The sequence below is a fragment of the Aethina tumida genome, chromosome 2, assembly GCF_024364675.1.
Source record: "Aethina tumida isolate Nest 87 chromosome 2, icAetTumi1.1, whole genome shotgun sequence".
NCBI classification, from domain to species: Eukaryota; Metazoa; Arthropoda; class Insecta; order Coleoptera; family Nitidulidae; genus Aethina; species Aethina tumida.
The window spans coordinates 23480630-23501419 of record NC_065436.1 but is presented as its reverse complement, the minus strand read 5'-3'; the positions used below and the strand labels follow the sequence as shown (position 1 = coordinate 23501419).

Sequence of the window (20790 nt, the reverse complement as noted above, 5' to 3'; positions counted from 1 at the left end):
AACCCAAAAAATGTGTGAATACAGTGAAAGAAAATAATAAGAAAGGGTATAAAAAGTGTTATAATTTAAAAATGTAAGTTCTCAGAAAATACAGCCCTTATTAAGCCTTTCATATTCCTCTCACAATTTAGAACAAAATGTACTCTAGAACTCTAGTACTCTAGAATCTAGAACACCATTTACTTCAAGAAACTGTGGCTTGTTAAAACGTACCCAATAATACAAAAAAATACAAAAAAAAAAAACAAAACTTTAATCATACTATCAGTTATACAAAATTTTCATTAACATATCGATTTGTTGTATTTACTAAATTTCGCAACAAGTTTAAATTCGCTTAACAAATAAATAAATCTTATTAGCAATATTAGCCATAATTTACACTTGTTTTGAGTACAAATAAATAGCGGTAATATGTCTTTTAAAAGTAAGTGAGTATATGAATGCATGAGTTGTTTTAGTACGTTATCAAAATCTAAATAAAGAGGTCTGAACAATAAATAATTTCTAAAAATTATATAGTTCATTACAAAAAAGTGCCTTTAAAATTAATAGTTTACATACGCGAGTTTGTACAATTCTACAATTTACTACATATCGTAAATAAGTATTAACCCATGTATATCACAAGTCCTATTTACTTAGCATCCAGCAAAAGTGCGCCATGTTATAATAGTATGAAAGTGATATAGATATTCTATTAAATAATCAATAGATATTTCTATAAAAATAAATATCTATATAAGTAGCAACTTGAGCTGTGCGAAATTTTATGTTTTGCCAGACGCCAGAGCTACAACAATGGCAAATATGCAACTGTAGCTACCAGCCAGCAATCCTACGATTCCTACGATAATAAGCAGGATATCTTTGTACAAAATGTATCTTCCAGGGCCCAAATTGTCGGGCCAATAAGCGCACAATTCAATAATGGCCGGGAAGGCAATACCCAAAGCGGACAAACAGAAGGCTCCCACCAACGAAATGAACAAACCCAAAAGTGGAATCGTCATGGCAAGAATGACTGAAAAAAAAAAACAAATTATATTTCAATCCGAAAACGTAAATCAATAATACTCACATGTAACAATTACACACATGAATCTTAGAAAATACTCCCATCTTAGCTTGTGTTGACTGTTTTCTAACAATTGTACTACATAATTGGTCCATAAGATTTGAACAGGAACAAAGCCCTGTAGACCATACGAAATGTAAATGGCAATAGAATATAATATTCTAATTGATTGGGCCAATCTACAACAAAATAAAAGTATTTAGTTTCCTACACATTTAAACTATTCAAAAAAGACTTCAAAATTGTCAAAGATTTGAACATATTTTAACATTCATCAAATTACCAAGCTTAGTCTAAAAAACTTACATATCTTTGGAAGGAAAATTGAGAGTAATTGAAGGTTGGATGTCAGCTCCATATTGCCAGTAGCCCATCATACCCATTCCAACATAAATAAGAGTGACAATAAACATCCCTACATTCAACACACCGCATGGACCTAAAAAGCTCTTTGGTGTAGCCATATTATTTTCAAGAGCAATTACCTAAAATTAATGAACGTTTTTAATACAAACTGAATATTAAATACTGATACTGTTACACAAAATGAAAATAAATAATTATATTATTAAAGTCTACTTTGCAAATGCATATTATACCAATAAAGAAACTTACCACTCCAACTGCCTGAAGAGAAAAGAGGGTAGTACCAAAATAAAGAGGGTATTCTTGTAAGGTGCCAAAAGATTCATATTTACTGAAGTCTGGCAACTTCTGGAAAACATAGTAGCAAACGACGCCAAATGTAATAAACGTGATTATATTAGCAATAACGGAAAATGGTGCCAATAATTTTAGGTTCCTGATACAGATGATCAGTAGAAATGGTACGAAAATTGCTATCATGAAAATTGGAAGGGGCAGTTTGTTTTCCATATATTCATCAGCGACCGACTTTAAATTCACTCCAACGAATACTATATAGACACAACATATTCCTAACTGATAAATGATTAGAAATACATTTACTATCGTCCTGAAAAAAATTCCGCCATTTAGTTATGCATGTATTAATTTAATCAGTTGTTATAATTTACATTTGTTTGTAAGGATGCAGTTTTGTAATTTTGTTTAAATGTGATACGAATGTGACCAAGCTTTTTAAATGTCTACTTACGGGGCCATCGGAGCGAATCGATTTAAACACGGTGGCCCGATTTCACAAGCAACTTTCATTGATTCTGGATAAGTCAAAAGACCGACTTTGATTCTTTTACAAATTACATATTGAGATTTTACCTGAAAACCGAAAGTTAATGCAATTCATACAATTACAACGTTAGAATGTCGTGTTACCAGGACAGTAAGGCAATATGCACAAAGAGCCCCTATGATAAGTGTTGAGACTATTCCGCAACCCATCCCTGAGTACTTGAAAGCTTCTGGCATGGCTAAAATCCCCGTTCCTAGACAGCCTTTGAGCAAATGTATGAGTGTTTCAGTATTTCTAAAATTGAATGGTTGATATTTATAAAATCAATGTGAAGAAACAATTTATTTACGTGGTGGGATTTTCAACGTCCCTATGCAGATGAGGATCGTAGTCATCTGTGTCGTTGGCGGTTGTTCTTTCTCTGAAAATAACACGGTGGTTTATGATTTATTCAATTGCCAAATGTTTGCACAACCTCTACTTTTACTCTGGTATGCACGGAATTATGAACAAATTTATCCCCATTCATACTTCATTATATACTTTATTATTCCAATAATAGCCAGATGTTTTTGTCCATTGAGTGTTTTATTAATTGTTTTGATGTTACTTTATAAATTGGCAATATTTTATATACGTAAACTATGTGGCTCATTTAAAACGGTAACAACTCAGTAATTTTTTTATTTACCATATAACTCGGTTGTTAAAAATAATTGCTCAAAATTTAAATAATTTATACATGCCATAAAAATAGTTTTATATATCCTCTCACAGAGCAAAATTTTTTTAGACAATTAAATTTATCAAAAAAGAAAATCGTTTTCTATTGAATTTCATTTAAATTTTATAAAAAATATAGCATATTAATGTCTGTGATAGAAAAAAATACATTTTTCTGATTAATTTATTTTTTCTGATCAACTGAAGTATAGATGTGAGAACATCAAATTAATGTATTAGTTTATACAATCAAATTAGTGCTTGTTAAAATATATTCAGATGAATGGAGTCACTACTGAATATTGTATGTCAGAGAAAATTCAATTAATGGTCTTGTTGGCACTAAGTATTAAGCTGTTTATGAGAACTAACGTTATGTCATTATTAGATGTCTTAGTCATTTTGGCTCTCTCTTTCATTATTTGATTGATCATAATAAATAAATTCTTAAGCCTATCAATAAACGAAACATTTTTATCAAATTTGGAATATTTCTTTTTTGAAGGATACGAAATTCAATGGAGAACTTATTTTATTTTTATTAACATCCTACTCAATTTTCTCAATATACAGAGTGTCCCAAAATTGCAAGAAAACAGAATTACCACATATTGCAGAGCAAAATAGTCGATTGGGTCCATTTTATATACAATGTGTACCAAAATTTACCCTTTGCCGATGAGTTGAAAGTTTACTTAAAGGTAATTTTTGTACGCTGTTTAGAAATGAAAGAAATTTGACGAACGTGCCCCTTATAAGATTACCCTACAGCCTCACCCACTCGTATTTTCTTTTAAGTTTTCTTACGGGTCCTAATATGGAATTTTTTAAGAGGAAGGCTTACACAAAAAAATGTTTATGTTGAATGTTTTTCGTAGCGTGTTTACAGCATTTTGAATACTCTTCTATCAATTTATTATTAACGTTAGTCAGATGATGAAGTCGAAAGGATTTATATCTGGAGACCACGGTGGAATTGAAGGTGGTTTTAACCCTTTTACAATATCGTAAAAGGTTTCTTTTGTTACTTAAAATAGGGTAATTTTCTAAAATTTATTATTGCCAGATTTAATTAAATTTGTTTCTCATATTTCTAAACAGCGTAGAAAAATGTGTTTTTTTAAATAAACTTTGAATTCATCTCATGGATAAGCGGTATATTTTGGCATATATATAAATTGGATCCAATCGTTTTGTGTCTACCTTTACTATATATTATACCTCTGTGAAATTTTTTCTACAAGATAATTTTAATCATTACAATATTATTTGAATTGTTAATAAAATTCAAGAGATCAAATTGATATTTTTCAAAGTTTACATCAACGTTTTGTTAAAATTTTTGAGATATACATTTCATTGTTCAATAAACAAGAATAGGGGTTGTTAACAAAGTGAACTGATTATTCTTTTATTTCCTAATTATTGAGAATACAATTCATTATTGTGTTAATAATAATAGTTTTATTATTATAGTTAAAAAATTAAATAATATAAACTCCATGAAAATTTTATTACTTCAACATGACATTCGTGTAACAAGTTCGAGAAATCTAATTTCTCGACCGTTAGTCGTATGTAAATTCATCTGCTTCGTATTTCAAAAACAAGAACAAACACGCGATTAATAAACGTCATGTTTGTAGCAATTTGTCTATCAATGTGCTGGTATTATCTTACTTATGATTGCTTAAATTGTCGCCGTCTAAGCTTCCATATGTTCCTGCCTCGATAGTCGGTGACGTCGTAAGCGGCATGTAATTAGAAATTATCACATATATATATATATATATATATATATATATATATATATAATGAACAAAATTATCCTAAATAATGCAAATTAGGTCCAATTTATCAATTAAAAATTAATAAATAATATACAAATAAATTGACATTGTGCTGTCAGTTGTGCAAAAAATTATGCGGTCAATTCTACTATAGCATGTGGGTTTGAATGGAACAAATTAGTTATTGATTACGAATTTATTGTGTAAAAGTGGTTTAACATATGTGCCTACGTTATACAAAAAGCTTTTGTTACGTAAAAGGGATTAGCATGAAGTTTTCAACCGATTTCAAATGAGAAATCAATCTAAATTTATTTACATTTATAACATATTTTGTGTGTGGAAATAAACTTGTAGCAACAAGAAGTTTTTGTTTGTTACAAGTAATATAATATCAGTTCTTATCGTTTTATAATTAAAATAATACATTAGGAAATATCTAAATAAACGTATCATAATTTTAAAATCTATATTACCTTGAAATTTATGACCCTTAAAGTCAAACTTAATATTAAGAAATTATGAATTAAGTAATCATAAGTTTAATGTCTCATATGTTGTTGAATTTTATGAAATTGAAATTAATTTGTTAATATTTAAAACATTATTTGGAAAAGTGTAATTATTATTTTTTTAATTTATTAAATAATTAAATTAATATTTAATAAACCCAACAATAAGATATTTATAAAAAAATTCATTATTCAGTTACAAATATTCAGTTTTCATTTAATTTTAGGAAATATTTAAGGCCGTCATATTTTAAAATTCTGCTTGTAAATTGTTGAATGCGCTACAAAAACAAAGTGTTACAAAACAAACTGGACCAGGCTGCAAATGAGAAAAAGTGAAGCTGTGCAAATGTAGCGAATTAATCATTTGACGTTGAGACGCAATCACAATGGTTGAAAAATAACTTACTTGTCCGCCCCGACGGGCTCCATTTTCACCATTTCCATCGGCATCTTGGCTGGTTTTCGCACGTTTTCACCGTATATGCAACCAATCCGATAACTGCTTCCACTTGACCACTGCCAACATTCAGACTGCCTGCATTTTCTCGGTCGTCATCTAGAAAAACATTTGAGTGTGTAATTTGGGTCGTTGATTTTTGGAGTTTCTGCCAAAGTTCAGGTTTTCGCGATTATTTTTTTGTTCCCTGACGCGTCCGTTGTTGTTTCACAATGTTTCACGTGCTTTTGCCATTGGGATATTAATAAATGTGTTTTTTTTCAAATGAAGTTACGGTTTGCTGAACTTTTATTTTTAAAGGTTAAAGAGATGTTCATCAATGGATTTGTGAGCAACAAATTTTATGAATAAAAATTAATTTAGTGATTATTTATTTTTTAATAGATTAATTATTGTTATACTACTTTTTTAAATATTAAGTATATATATTAAAATGATTTCTCAATGGACATAAAACCATTAGATTAATTAAGAATTATTGATATAAATATTAATATGTCCCCTTTGTCATTGTATGTATTGATATTTAACAATTAAAATGTTATTGTGTATTTATAAATTAATTTCAATTCTGTGAAACTATATGTTTACTTTCTATAAAAATAGTCAATAAATATTAGATGTTCTTACCTAGAAAAATCCTTAAAAAGCATTTTCAGCACTAATTTTCATTTTAATATATTCAGTTATTAAAATTCTATTTTTTAATTAAAACATACAGTGCAGATTATTTGTTTATCAGTGAAAATACTCTTTTAGACTAAATTTTTATTTAAATCTTTTACACATACAAATTGTACAAATTTATTAAAATTAGGAAGGATATTTAATATTTCTTGAAAAATAAAAATCATTGGAATGAAATATTTTTAAATTTTTCAAAAATATAAACGGATCCTTTAAATTTTCTAAAAATATTGAATATTTTCAAAATTTTTATGGGTTTATGCAAAAATCACATTTTACAGAAAGTGAAAATTTGAAATATTTAAACAGAATATGAAAACTTCCAAAAAATTGACTATTTTTAAGAATAAATTCACCAAATTTTGAAGTGTATGACATTTTTAAATTTAAATATCTATGGAAATTTTAAAATTTGTAAAAATAAACAAAATTTTTATGCTTTTTAAGGAAAAATCACTTTTTTCAGAAAATTTTTAACAAAATTTTACAATTTCAATGTAACAATCATGAAAAATTTAAATTAAAATTTAATCAAAATATGAAAATTTCTAATAAATTTTACCATTTTTAAGGGTAAATTAACCAAATTTTTCAGTACTAAAAATTTTTAAAATTTATTAAAAATAACCATGGAAATTTTAAGCCTTGTGAAAATATTAAATATTTATCAGAATTTTATAAATTTTTGGAAAAAATCACTTTTTACCTAAAATTCTCAGCAAATAATTTATAATAAAAATAATTTATAATTTTAATGTAAAAAATTGACTTGTTTATAAATAAATATATAAAATAATATGTAAAAGTATTTAAAGACCATATTACTTTTAATCATTAAAATTGTTTTCAAAGTAATTTATTTAAAAAAATATTTTACTTTATATTTAAATTGCTTGAATAAAGTTTTATCATTTAACTATTTTTATTTCCAATAGTTTAATTTTTTTTACCAATTAATATTAAGTATTACTGTTGAAACAAAACATTTCACATTATTTAATTTATTTTTAATTAAATTAAAATTAAATAATAAAATAATATATTTTTCTTGTTTATTAGGTTTATATTTATAATAAACCTTTGCGATATTTAATAATTTAAATTTTGTTGAATTTTTTATTTTACTTTAAAATTTTGAAAATTATTAAATTAAATTAAAATATAAAAAAAAATTTAAACAAATTTAAGCTTAAGAGCTTAATTAAATTAAATAAGTAAAAGTAATGTAAAATATAACACAAGCAAGTATTAAAAACTTTTTTGTAAATAAAATTTATTGTATATATTATTCTTTTTGAATTATTATTATTATTAAATTAGATTATTACTTAAATTTTTTACATTTTTATATTTATCCAAATACACTTAAATTATGAATGAGATTGATATTTATTTTAAAAATATAACCAACATGATTTTTTGTCTTTGAATGAAAATAGTTATTTAATTGAATTGAAATTACTATTTAAATCCTTAACACTTACATATTTATATAATTAAAATTATTCGTTAATATTAATAATATAACACAATTTTCTTTAATCCGTACGCGCCCTATTTTAACTGGAATACGTCCACACGCCAATTTAAATCTACGAGTTGGATTAAATAAATCACCTCAATTAACTTAAATTGATACATTACCAGAGATGAGAGCTGATAACGTACACAAAAAGCTTGGGATAAACTTATGCAACTAAACACTACTACGTAACGAGAGCGAGGATGTCAAATGATCGCGCTTCTCTGACGGACTGATGGTTTGTTGGCAGATAAACTTCACATTCAAATAGAGTTTAATTAATATATATTGTTTCTGTCTTTTACTATCCCGGTCCGATAATACGGACACGAAGATGTACATACGGAGCGTGCAGCTCCGCTTTTTTTTTCCTCTCGTCTCGTTACACACTTTGGTATGTACGAACGGATGCAGGCCCCAGACCGATTGTGAGAACGCTTCGTAACATAGGGGAGGGTCAAAGGTGTCCTGAATAATTCCATATTTTATATTATTTCTCGGCTGTACAAACAACCGATTTTGTTGATGAGTTAGTTGAAAATATTTATACATGCTTTATCTCGGTGCGATTAATTACAATTAAGAATGTGGTTTATCGGGGAAGGTGAAAATATAATGTTCAAAATAATAAATAAGTGCAATCAGTTCCTGTTATAAAATTTATATTTAACATTTACTTAATGCTAAACATGCAATTTTGTCTTAATTTTATTAACAAATGCTCCGATAAAGCTTACTTGGGGTAACTTTTAAAGTTGATGTCAATTATTTGGAAATAAGTCAGTCCTTAAATTACCATGAATCAATCGTTAGAAAGGGGCTTCATGTATGAATTTCATCAACAATTAAGTGAGTGGTGGACGGTGCATAGAATTTTATATGCTGGCTATCCATCAAGACGAGTTTCTTTAGTCAATAGAAACGACGTTCATAATGTAAGGCCATATGTCGCATTAGGCGCTGAAAGGGAGCTTCAAACTGTTAAATGAGTCATCCATCCTGTACATATATTTTTATATAATCATGCATACTTATCAATAATATTATAATTTTAGTTAGTTATTAAATAAAAAATAATTTTTACTGTAAAAGTAAATAAATAATATTAATAAGATAATTTTATATACTTCAACAATTATGTGTTTTATGAACTAAATACTAAAATAAATTTAAAACGTATTAAAATATTTCGTAAGTAATAAATTTACTGTGTTATAAATTTATTTGAAATTTTTATAAAAAATGATACTAAATATTGTATATATTTTAAATTTCGTTGTTTAGAAAATAAACTACAAGTAAATATAGAAAATAATAACTAAAAATTTTTCTAAATCATTTTTCTGATTTAATATAATTTCAATAAATTTTTCTTATTCATTTAAACTGCTATTTATAACAAGGTTTAAAAAGGTATTTGACAATTTTTAGAAAAATAATGATTTTTAAGGTTTAAACGATCAATAATAATCCGGATTTTTTACCATTAATATTAAAAAAACACCTTTCACATTTAAAACTTGAATAATAATTGAATTTATAATTAATTTTAATAATTAAATAAACAATTTAAATATTTAACTTTATATTATTAATTATCAAATTAAAATATTTGAAATACTATTTTAAATTACTACAAAAAATTATTTAAAAATTATTTTTTTTATGTTAAAAATAAATCCTCTAAACACAATTTTAAAATTGTATTATAGAATTTTGAAGATTAAAAGAAATTGAAATAAACTATTATATCTTTCTATTTTTTTTCTAATTATTTATTTTTCTAATTAAATATTTCCTTTAAGCCTTTCTTCTATAAAGCATAATTTTTTGTTATTTATATATTCATTTTTTGTAGTAAACTATTGTGATAAAATTAAAAAAATAAATTGTATACTCCATTTAATATTTTCAACAATAAAAGTTCTCTTGAAGTTTTATTTTTTTTTTGTAATTAAAACGTACGATATAGATGGTAACTGGTAAAAAACAAACTTTTCTTTAAAATATATTTTTTTATTATTGTAAAGATAAATCCTCAAAACACAACTGTAAAACTGTAGAAGTTTGAAAATTAAGATCCTTAGAAAATAAAGTTAAACAGCTATAACTGTGTTTATTTATAACAAGATTTAAACAAAATATTGCTTAAAAAAGGCAGAATTTCTGCTAATAAAGGCAGAATTTTGTACTAATTAATTGTTTCATTTACATTTCTAATTAAAATTTCGAATAAGGCTTTTACTCTATAAGAGCAGATGTTGAATAATTTTTATTTATCTTTGTATGAGTGGATTAAAATAAAACGTAACAAATTAAAAAAAGAGAATTGTTATTATCAAAATTGTTTAATAATCAATTTACTTTAAACTTTTTATTAGTTTTCTCTAAATGTACAACTTTAAAGTAAAAAATTTTTAATTCTACTTTTAAGATTTGGTCATAACTAGTTGATTATAAAGGTTTTTTTAAACTAATTCTCAAAAAATTATTGTATTTTTATAAAATTATTTATTTGAAACATTTGAAAGAGATTCGAATTAGTCAACTGGACCAAATCAATAAAAAGTTGAGAACCACTACAGGTAAAAGGATAATTCAAAGTTATATATTTATAAAACAATTGCTTTTAGCTACTTGCTGTTGCCACGCTAATCATGTCATGAATTTATTTATACATATGTAAATATAAATAAACTAAACTACAAAGCCAACTGACATTATGTAAGTAAGTACCTACATTTTCAACAGGTCTTAAGGGTGTAATGATTAAAAATATCACCATGACTATTATAAAATTCTTCTCTACAACTCTATAATATTGTTGAATTTCCGCCCATATAACAGATTTGTACAATTCGATCCGGTAAATAATAAATATTAAGATTCGCTTGTGTTAAACGATAACATCAAATTACCAAAACATAAACAATTAGTGCAAGGTCTAATCTGTGTAAAAAAAAACACGTGATGATTTCGACTGAAGTAATATTTAAAACTTGAGATTATGCCGCGGACGAAACTGTACCACTTTTCCAATATTTTAAGCAATGTGCAAAGTCTAAAGTAAAGTCCACCAACAATCTAAAGGGAATTGTACGAAAATAAACCGTCTAAAACATAGAACGATAATGAGGATATCTAAAAATATACGGTTTAAGCGCGTTCAAATTTATTTGATTGAATTTATATGGTGTGCAAATGATTAATGATTATGTATAAATTCAGTTAATCAATTTAACTAAAGTGCTGTCGAAAAGTTTGTGTGCTTTTGCCAAGATTATTGTTTGTACAAATATAAATCAATTAAGAATTTTTCATAACTATTCATTTAATAACCATATTATGTATTACTTTTTGTATTCATTGAATTTTTTAAATTCACTAACATCTAATGTTCCTAGGGGAATATGTAGTAGATTTGGGTCGATTCAAGTAATAGATACTTGAAATATTATCCTTTTGTTCACGGAATTAATCAACAGTTCTATTGTATTCTCACAATAATAGAGGATACTGTATGAATGGTCTCGAATGAGACTTGTCATTATTCATCTGGATCATGTCAAAGATAAAATATTTAATGAAACATATTTTTCTTTTGATTTAAAATTGTTGAGGCATTGAAGACCAACAGAAAATAATTAAGAATATGTATGACACCAAATTAATTTATGTTTTTTTATTTATGTTAATTAAAAAATTAATAGTTATTTCAATAATTTTTTATACTTCCTGTCCGATATAAAATAACCTATGCGAAATAATAATTGTTTCAACTTTGCCTTTTTTGTTTTACACATTACATTAAATAAATATCCAATTCAAGATAGGTTCAAACTTCCATTAAATTTTAAAATTATTGAAAATACTTTATGCTTAAGATAATTAAATTGTCAAAATAAAATTAGAATTATATATGGAATGAAATAGAATTTGTTTAAAATATAATGTCCCCATCTCTAGTTTGTCAAAAAGAAATTGAAATCAAATAAAACATTGTGTTCTAAATACACAAGCATTTGAAATATTATATACTAAATAATTATTAAACAAAGTATAAATCAATAAAAAAATAAGTTATTTAAATTATTTTTTATTTTATACCTTTTACTTCGCAAAGACTTTCTACAGTAACTAAAAAATAGTTTGAATATATTAAACATTTTTTATAATTATTCGATATTAAAATTAATATTGAATCTTGTGTAAAATATTTTAGTTGTTTCAACTTTTTTTTAATAATTTATTCCAATTCAACATAAAGTCACATTTTTCATTATATATAAAAAATATTGAAAAATGAATAATTTTGTTGCTTAAAATAATTAATTAAATTTTAAAATAATAAACTTAGATGTGGACATGAAATTTATCGAAAATGTCTGACAGTCTCTTTAAAAAAAATACGCAAATCAAATTTTGTTAAGTTTATTAAATATTTGATAAAATAAAAATATATAGTTTTTAATAAAATAACCAAAATAATAATTTTAAATATACTTATTAATAATTATCCAATATTTGTTGATAATACGTTTGTTGTTTTAGCTTTAATATTTTTTTTTACTTTTGAACATTGTTTATTTAATTAATAATTACAATTCAATGTAAGTCCATCCTTTTTATTAAATATAAATATATTGATAATATTTTTATGTTTAGGGCATTTAATCATTTTTTTTTAAATATAAATTTTGATTTAGACATGAAATATCTAGATCAAAGAAAAAAGTTTGTCTAAAATATCGTCAATTAATTATCGTCAGTGAAATATATTAATATATATATATAATAAATATAAATAATAATTATAAGTAATAATTAAAATAAATAGATCCTAAAAGTGAAACATCATTTCATAAATAATTTAATATTTAAAAAAGTAAATAAATAAATTAGTTAAAAAATTAATTTTAATTGAGGTTCAATATATAAAGCAATAGTGATTTTGATGAACAACAAATTCTTATGTTTTATCAATTTTATTTCAACATTTTCACGTCTAAAACTTTCAATAACATCAATATATTTTCGAGGTGAGACGGTACAAATGAAGGAACGTTCCAAACACATGAGTAACACGTTCAATGTATATTTAATCAAAAATTTAAATACGCTAATTTCTCTTTTTATTTCAAAATTCAACACACATCGTAGACAATTTTTCCAAAAATTATTTAAATTGTAAATTTAAATATAACAAAACGTAACCGAATCTAACTTGAGGTAACCTACTTACCTTGACGTAATATAATCAAAATTAATTAATTTTGCATTAAAACTAATATGTTTTCTTTATTAACTTTATTAGTATTTAAACCATCTTTCCAATTTTATATTAAAAAAATATTGATTTCCTTTTTTTGCAAGCTAAAAGGGTAGACTAAATATAAATCACGTAGATAATTTTTGCTTTCGTGGTTGTTTACCCCACATTACATGGATCAATCTCTCTACCCTCTGATTACACAATCATATTAAGTATTCAAAGGTCGTGACAGCTGTTCCGATGACTACTCCTAATTTCTTTTGAAAGTAACACATATCTATTATTTATTTATACAATAAACAAAATAATAAAGTGTCCATGAGTATCAAAAAAATAAATATATAATCTATTGATTTTATAAAGTACCTTATAAATTTAATAAATTAAAAAAGTTGGAACATATGGTCCGCTGATCTATCCACATGCATCTAAATTAATTACAACAACAACGTTACGTCACTAATAATTTTGCGTCAAATGCAAATTTAGCTAGTAACAAAAAAAAAATGCTAACAACAAGCTAAATTCTACCACATGTAAACAAACTAAATGCCCCCACGACATCAATTCGGTTATCCAATGTGACCAATTGATTCTAACATGCTATAAATACTTCCAATTGTTACGTGGCTTTGTTTCATTAAAATACTTACCAACAATGTGCAACGATCATTTTAACCTATAGAGAACGCTAGTTATGTGAAAGCCCGCGTCTATTTCGTAACGACACACCTCCGAAAATAGACGTCGGAGCGACGTCGCCATTTTTAAAGCCAAATGAGCCATCGCGACGCCGACGAATGCGTACGCCATCTCTTAAGCCCTTAGACGACTGCTTACAGACTGTGTTGCACACGCAAGTGGTATAAAAAATATGTCAATAGGAAAAAATGTAAGATGAATAATTAATTTCGATTATCTGCTTACAGTTAGTAATTAGTTTAAATTTGTTATTGAATACGCAACGTTTGCAGATTGGTTATTTATAATGTAACATGATCATTTAATAAATAAAATATATTTTATTAAATATTAATGAATTCTTTCTTATTTATTTATTAAATTGATTTTTAATTAGTAAAATTACTTATTCGAATTTGTTGAAAAATTACATATATTTTGGTAGTGGAATATAAAAGAAAAAATTATTAACTTACAATTTATGCACTACACTATGACTAACTTAACTCACTGTTAATAAAAGTATATCGCTTCACTTACGAACGAAGTTTATACATCGATGCAATATTTATCAACTAATTGTAAAATAAAAACATTACGGTCCAATAAGGTTTGAAATTTGTTTATATATTATTAAATTATACAAGGTGTTTCTAAATTTAGGAACAGTTAGAACATGCTCAATAATGAAAAAACCTAAATAAGTTATTTGAATTAATTGTAGTCCCTCAAATTTAAATTCCAAAAATATATATGATATACATTGTATATATTTATTTTGGTCTAACCTTGCTACTTAAATTTGATATGTAATTTATAATATTACAACTCAATTTAAGGGATATTCTGGTCTAGAGGCCTAAATTGTAGGTACTTTTTCAAGTGCAATAATAAAAAGACAAACAATTTTTTTACTACCCATTATTTTATTAATATTTAAACAATACATTGCAAAAAAAATTAAAAAATGAAAAAATTATAGGCTAACATAGTGGGGGTGCCAAAAATGACGTGCAAAGACTGCCACGGTTGTAACTCTCGTAAAAATATGTTGAAAAAAATTTTTTTTTACTAAATTGCGGCTGCCTGAAACACTTTTGTACAATTTTTTTTAGCACTTCGAATTTTTTAAAAATAGTAAAGATTGAAAATTGGTGTTACATTGAGTTAGTGCAGTAAAGGAATCTGAAAATTATTTGAATTTTGAAAAATTCTCTTGAGGACATATTTTTAAATGATTAAGCTTTAATAATATGAAAGAAAAAAAATCGAGTTTCAAATTTCTAGACCAGAATACATCTTATATATAAATTGATTAAATTACAATAAATTTTTCATAGTATCTCAATATTTAATTAAATTTACATTTAGAAATTATAAATTAACTAAAACAAAAATCTTTAATGTCATAGTTTTTTATTTAGAATTAAAAAGTTTTTTCACAAAATATATGAATTTATAAATATATTATTATTGGTTCTAAGATAACAGACCATAAAACATAATTTTCAACACACTGAAAATTATAATAAATTTACAGTAACCCTTATTTTTCATAAATAAAAGTTGTCTTTTGTGAATAATTGTTAAGATATAAAGTATACAATATATGTATGTTTCAATTTTAATTAGATAATAGAAATAAATAAATATGTATGTATAAGTTAAAATAAGAAAGGAATAATTATAGTATGACCAATATGGTTCTTATTATACGTCAATTGTCAATTTCAACAAGACATTATCATTCAGCAACAATTTGCTTATCTCACAAATTATTCAACAATAACAAATAATATACAATTATATTATACTATCTCTATAAGTAAAATCACATTGTTGTTTATGGCATTTCAGTTTTGGTTAAGGTTTACTCCGAGAATCGTTCAATAATTTTATCTAAACTGGTATACGTGCCAATAACTAAACCGAATACTGAAAAAATTATTAGGAATATATTTTTTCCTATAATAATACTGCCCCTCAATCCATGCAAACTGTCCCAGTTTGTACACAAGTCGATGATGCTCGGAAAAGTGATTCCCAATGAGGACAGGCACAAAGATCCGAACAAAGAAATGAACAAATCGAGTTCAGGTATCGCAACAGCCAGGGCAACTGAAATGGAACACAATAAATTATTCTGTCTTCACATCAATTCACATCAACACTTACAAGTGACTAGAACCAAAAAGACTCTGACCACGTATTCGTAATAAGTTTGGAAGGAACTTTTCTGGAATTTGGCGGCCAAATACTGCGTCCAGGTGATGTCGATAGCGACGTACATTTGGAGGGCGTGCGAGAAGAATATTGCCAAGGACAACATTACTTTTGCCGCATCGGCAGGTCTGGGTATTTACTTGGTTAATTTTTGCACAGTTACTCTAGTAATTTTACTCACATTCTCATTTTTTCGTCCTCGTAATTTTGGCCAATGTTGAGGGTAATGGATCCTAGTGTACCGTCACCGTAAGCAAGGTAACCGAAGAATCCCAGAAGTATGTACATAGTTACTACGCAGCTCATGGAAATATTCAGCACCCCGCACCAGCTTCCAAAGTATTTTGGTGTTTTCATTTCATTCTTAATTGGCATTATCTGATAAGTAATAGGATCTGTTAGTAATTTACTATTCTGTTTCGAAAATACAAATTGAAACTTACCACTCCAACCACTTCCAAAGAAAATAATACTGTTCCAAGGTAAAGTGGAAGATCAGCAACCTTTGCGAACGCCTTTCTTTTAGACAGATCCATATCTTCAGTAAACAAGTAATACAGTATGATTCCGAAACTAGCAAATGTCATAACATTGGCAATGGTCATAACCGGAGCTAAATATTTCAAATTCCTTAAGCAGTTTATCAGTATAAGTGGTAATAAGAATATTAACATATATATTCTCTCATCCAATTCCGTAAAGTGGGCATCACATACTGCTTTAATGTTGGCTGCTATGAACACAGTATAGGCACAACAGGTACCCAGTTGGTTTACAAATAAGAATATATTTACAGCAGGTCTAAAAGTTCACTCAATTAAAAACCTCGATTAATCAATATGAATGCAGATTCTTACCCCGCAAAAGGAGCCAGTTTTTGGAAGAATCGCGGTCCATCCAAGAATGCGAACTTCGCTGTCAATGGATACGTTAGACTGGGAACTTTCTGTCTTTTACAAAGTGTGTACTCTGCATTTAATAATAAATGTACACAATGCGTAGAAATTAATCCTATGACTGCCGTGCCTATGATTCCCAACAGCCACCCCGAATGTAGAAAGGCCATTGGCATTGCCAATACGCCAATTCCGAAACTGCCCTTAAGCATATGTAATAATGTCTCGACATTTCTGAAAAAAAAATATAGTAACTTAGTACTTTACAGAGTAATTTATAATATGATAATTATATATGTGTTAATTTTGATACATCTCTTAAATATTTTTTTAATATAATTCATTGTTTTTTTTTTATTTATAGTTTCGAAAAGATTGATCTTTTGGTTTCAATATTATTTAAAGGTAAAATAGACGATAATAAAAAAGTTATCAAACGGTGCGACGGAATCTAATAAAGTTCAGCCTTATTTTATATTAGCGTAACACTATTCTACAAAAATAATAATCTTATAAATTTAATTAAATCAAATTTAATGATAATGATCATAGACTAACTGATTAGTTAACAATAACTACTTAGTAATAATGATTGGATAAATGTGAGCACATCACGTGTTTCCAGTTAAAAATTAACAATAAACTCTTTCCTTGGCATATTTTCAAACAATAATTCTTATAATACCTATACATTATTCTAATTTGAATTAAATTTATAACAATATAAAATTATTATTAGTGAGATCAGAATATTGTTTATAAAATACAAAATTATTGTTTTAAATATTTAATCCTATACAAAATTAATTAGATTAGTAATTATATTAAAATGAACAGATTCTCTAACAAGTAATCCATTATAAAGTGGTAATGGATTGTAACAGTGGTTGCCTAATTAAGATTAATTAAGAATTTATACATATATTTTGTGCTTTAAAAATTTATATATATAGTATTGTCCATTTAAGATAGAAACAACTTCATAACTTTAATATTTATGACTTTTTAATGACGATCTTAATGAAATATAGACAATGAATAACGCTATAAATGCCGTAAATATTGTTTTATATATCATTCAACCAAATAATTCCAACATCATAAATATAAATAAAATTAAACTTTTGATGTGGGTACTCAGCAACTAATTATGAGAGTTAATGAATTCATTGTTTGATAATCTCATATATTTTTATTTTTCTAATATTTTATTCGATTGTTTAATTGATTAGAAAAATAAATTTAAATCTTTTTTTATATAAAAATTATTGTAGATTATACCCATTTGGAAGATTAAATTAAATAACTTTAAATTATTGATTGATGGTAAAGCAATATTCTGAGATTATTAATACAAAAGGATATGTTGTTTTTTTTTTGAAGATTATTGTTATATTCAACATTTCAACAAATATTTTCAGATTATATATGATCAAATGTTTAAGTATAAATATTAATGTTATTTGTATTGTAAGGGTATCTTTCTCCACACTCCACAAAATATTATATATATTACATTATATTACATCTTGGAAAAACGGATGAAAAAATAAGAAAAATATTTTTTATTATTTTAATATTAATGTAATTAATGACAATAATATTTAGGTATGATTAAAAATTTAATGATTTAAAATATATATATTTTATCTAATTAATTAAATAGGTTTCAATATCAATTTGTTACTAAAAAGAAATTAGATCAATTAGATTAATGATTGTTTATTTGATATTATCGTTATTGTAATATGCTATCAAAATTTTCCTACCTAAGCTAAGTAATACGTAATTGTAACATATCGATCTTCCATTGATTAAAATCAGATTAAAAATATATAAACTAATTTATTCATATTCCATCATTGTTGACAAAGACTAACATCAAAAACCAATAATTGCTTATACTTACGTTGTGGGATGAGTAACTGTTTTAAAATCATAAGGATCGTAATCAGGAGTTTGATCAGTGGTTGTTTTTAAATCCTTCACTTGTATCGTACTATCATTGTTTTTGTGTGTCAAGATTTCTTGAGACTCAAATGTTGGAGTGAAACTGCAACAAAAATCCTTATCAATGGTTCACTCAGATTGACTGAAACCAGTAGTCCAACCAACTACTGAATTCTGAAAGCAGCTTTTTTGGGGGAAAATAATTTTTTAATATTCCAAAGCAAAATGATAATTTAGTTGCGTATAAGGTAGAATTTATAGGTGCTTAAAGGCTTAATTTAAAGCTAACTTCTTTCTCATAACATAACATAGAATTTTTCTTATGATTCATAAAACAGGATATATCGCAAACGTAATGGTCAATTAAAAACTATTGCCGTTTTAAAATGATAATTAAAAGTAATATAGGACCTAGAATTGTTATCCCATTCCACATCTTAGGTAACTTTATAAATAAATATTCTACATTTAATTTAAACAAATAAATCTTTGAGTAAACTTTAATTTTTATCAGCAATCAATGACTTGACAAAAGAAAATAAATAAATATCTTAATGTAATATATGCAAATATTTAATTGTGGCCGGTATATTAGTATGAACATTAAAAATTACGAAATTGGTGGTCGAACTTGAGTTTGACACTGTTGGGCATATTAACGCAGCATTAATATTAATTCAGTTACAATTAACCACTTATTATGTATGTATGTATTTCTCTAAACAGGTTACAAGGTGCAAAATTAAATAATATTTATTTATCAGGTCCCTGGAGACCACTGATTATTTCGGTTCGCGTCGACCCAATTTCAGTTTTAATAATAGTAACGTAAATTTTCCAACAATATCATTAATAGGATGATCAATCCATACTTTCGTTCCAATAGTGGTTTTTCTCATCAAAAACCTTACTAAACCTATGTTTTACTTGTAATAAACAAACATGGTGAAGGCGCGAATAATTTACTACCAATGTAGTAATTTTAAAATAATTATCCCGTTCAATTACCCTTATAGGCAATATAATAGTAAATAAAAATTGGTTCTTATTTTTTGGTTGGTACATTCATAATACAAAGTGGAAAATATTGTTGCTAATAAAACACACTTCTAAATGAACTTACTAATATTTATTCTGATCCCCATTAACGGAATTTTTTTTCCCATCCATTTTTAGGCACACACAGACAAAAAAATAAATAAAATACCACCACAAAATTCGCACATGTAAACTGCACCACCGCTTACACAAACCTGTTATTATCTTCTACTAAAATAAATTGACTTAGAAACGAAATAGTGTCCACTTAAAAAAATTATTATTATAATTAAATTATTCATCAATAGCGAATTGTGCGTCGCGCCCGAAAGCCGTGTGTGCTCGTAAACTTTGTGTATCTCTAACTTTTCCTATCACACTATATATATATGCGAATATTTTCACACGTGATCGTTCATTCAAGATGTTCCACGCGGTTTACTACAAACGTTGTTTGTTACTTGAAAATATACTTACCATATGAAGGTGATGATTAACAATATTTCCCCCGTCACAACTTATTGAACAATATTAAAGTTACATGCAGTTATTAGAATTTATTAATTGTGACAATCATCTAAAAGTTTACCTTTACAAAATATGCGTCATTGTTGAATATTTTTTGTCAGAATTCTGACTTTAAAAATATAAAATGGATAATTAAAGAATTTGTTAATTTATTAATAATAACAATTTAAATAAATATAAATATAACATGATTGTGACTTTAAAATATATTAGTTAATGTGCGGTAGAAATATGTAATGCTTTAATTGAAAAAAAAAATACATTTCATATTTATGAA

At 25.8% G+C, this 20790-nt stretch overlaps 2 protein-coding genes across 3 annotated transcripts; both read right to left on the bottom strand.

Annotated features, from left to right (window-relative positions):
* Window positions 1-236: 236 nt before the first annotated feature.
* Window positions 237-14046, bottom strand: LOC109600020 (proton-coupled amino acid transporter-like protein CG1139). Of its 2 annotated transcripts, none has more exons than XM_020016079.2 (9): window positions 13851-14046; window positions 5666-5815; window positions 2581-2652; window positions 2375-2525; window positions 2196-2317; window positions 1694-2054; window positions 1385-1563; window positions 1082-1257; window positions 237-1024 (listed from the first exon to the last, which is right to left on the bottom strand). In XM_020016079.2, exons 2-9 carry the CDS (start codon window positions 5707-5709, stop codon window positions 771-773), a joined length of 1359 nt encoding a protein of 452 aa, XP_019871638.1. In that variant the 5' UTR covers window positions 5710-5815; window positions 13851-14046; the 3' UTR covers window positions 237-770. The 2 variants fall into 2 exon arrangements, with proteins under 2 accessions (XP_019871638.1, XP_019871637.1); XM_020016078.2 differs by lacking the exon at window positions 13851-14046 and adding an exon at window positions 8048-8251.
* A 1580-nt stretch (window positions 14047-15626) lies between these two features.
* LOC109600015 (proton-coupled amino acid transporter-like protein CG1139) lies at window positions 15627-20117 on the bottom strand. Its single transcript, XM_049962960.1, has 7 exons — window positions 20071-20117; window positions 18907-19050; window positions 16959-17231; window positions 16545-16902; window positions 16283-16479; window positions 16054-16229; window positions 15627-15996 (listed from the first exon to the last, which is right to left on the bottom strand). Exons 1-7 carry the CDS (start codon window positions 20115-20117, stop codon window positions 15749-15751), a joined length of 1443 nt encoding a protein of 480 aa, XP_049818917.1. The 3' UTR covers window positions 15627-15748.
* Between the last annotated feature and the right edge of the window lie 673 nt (window positions 20118-20790).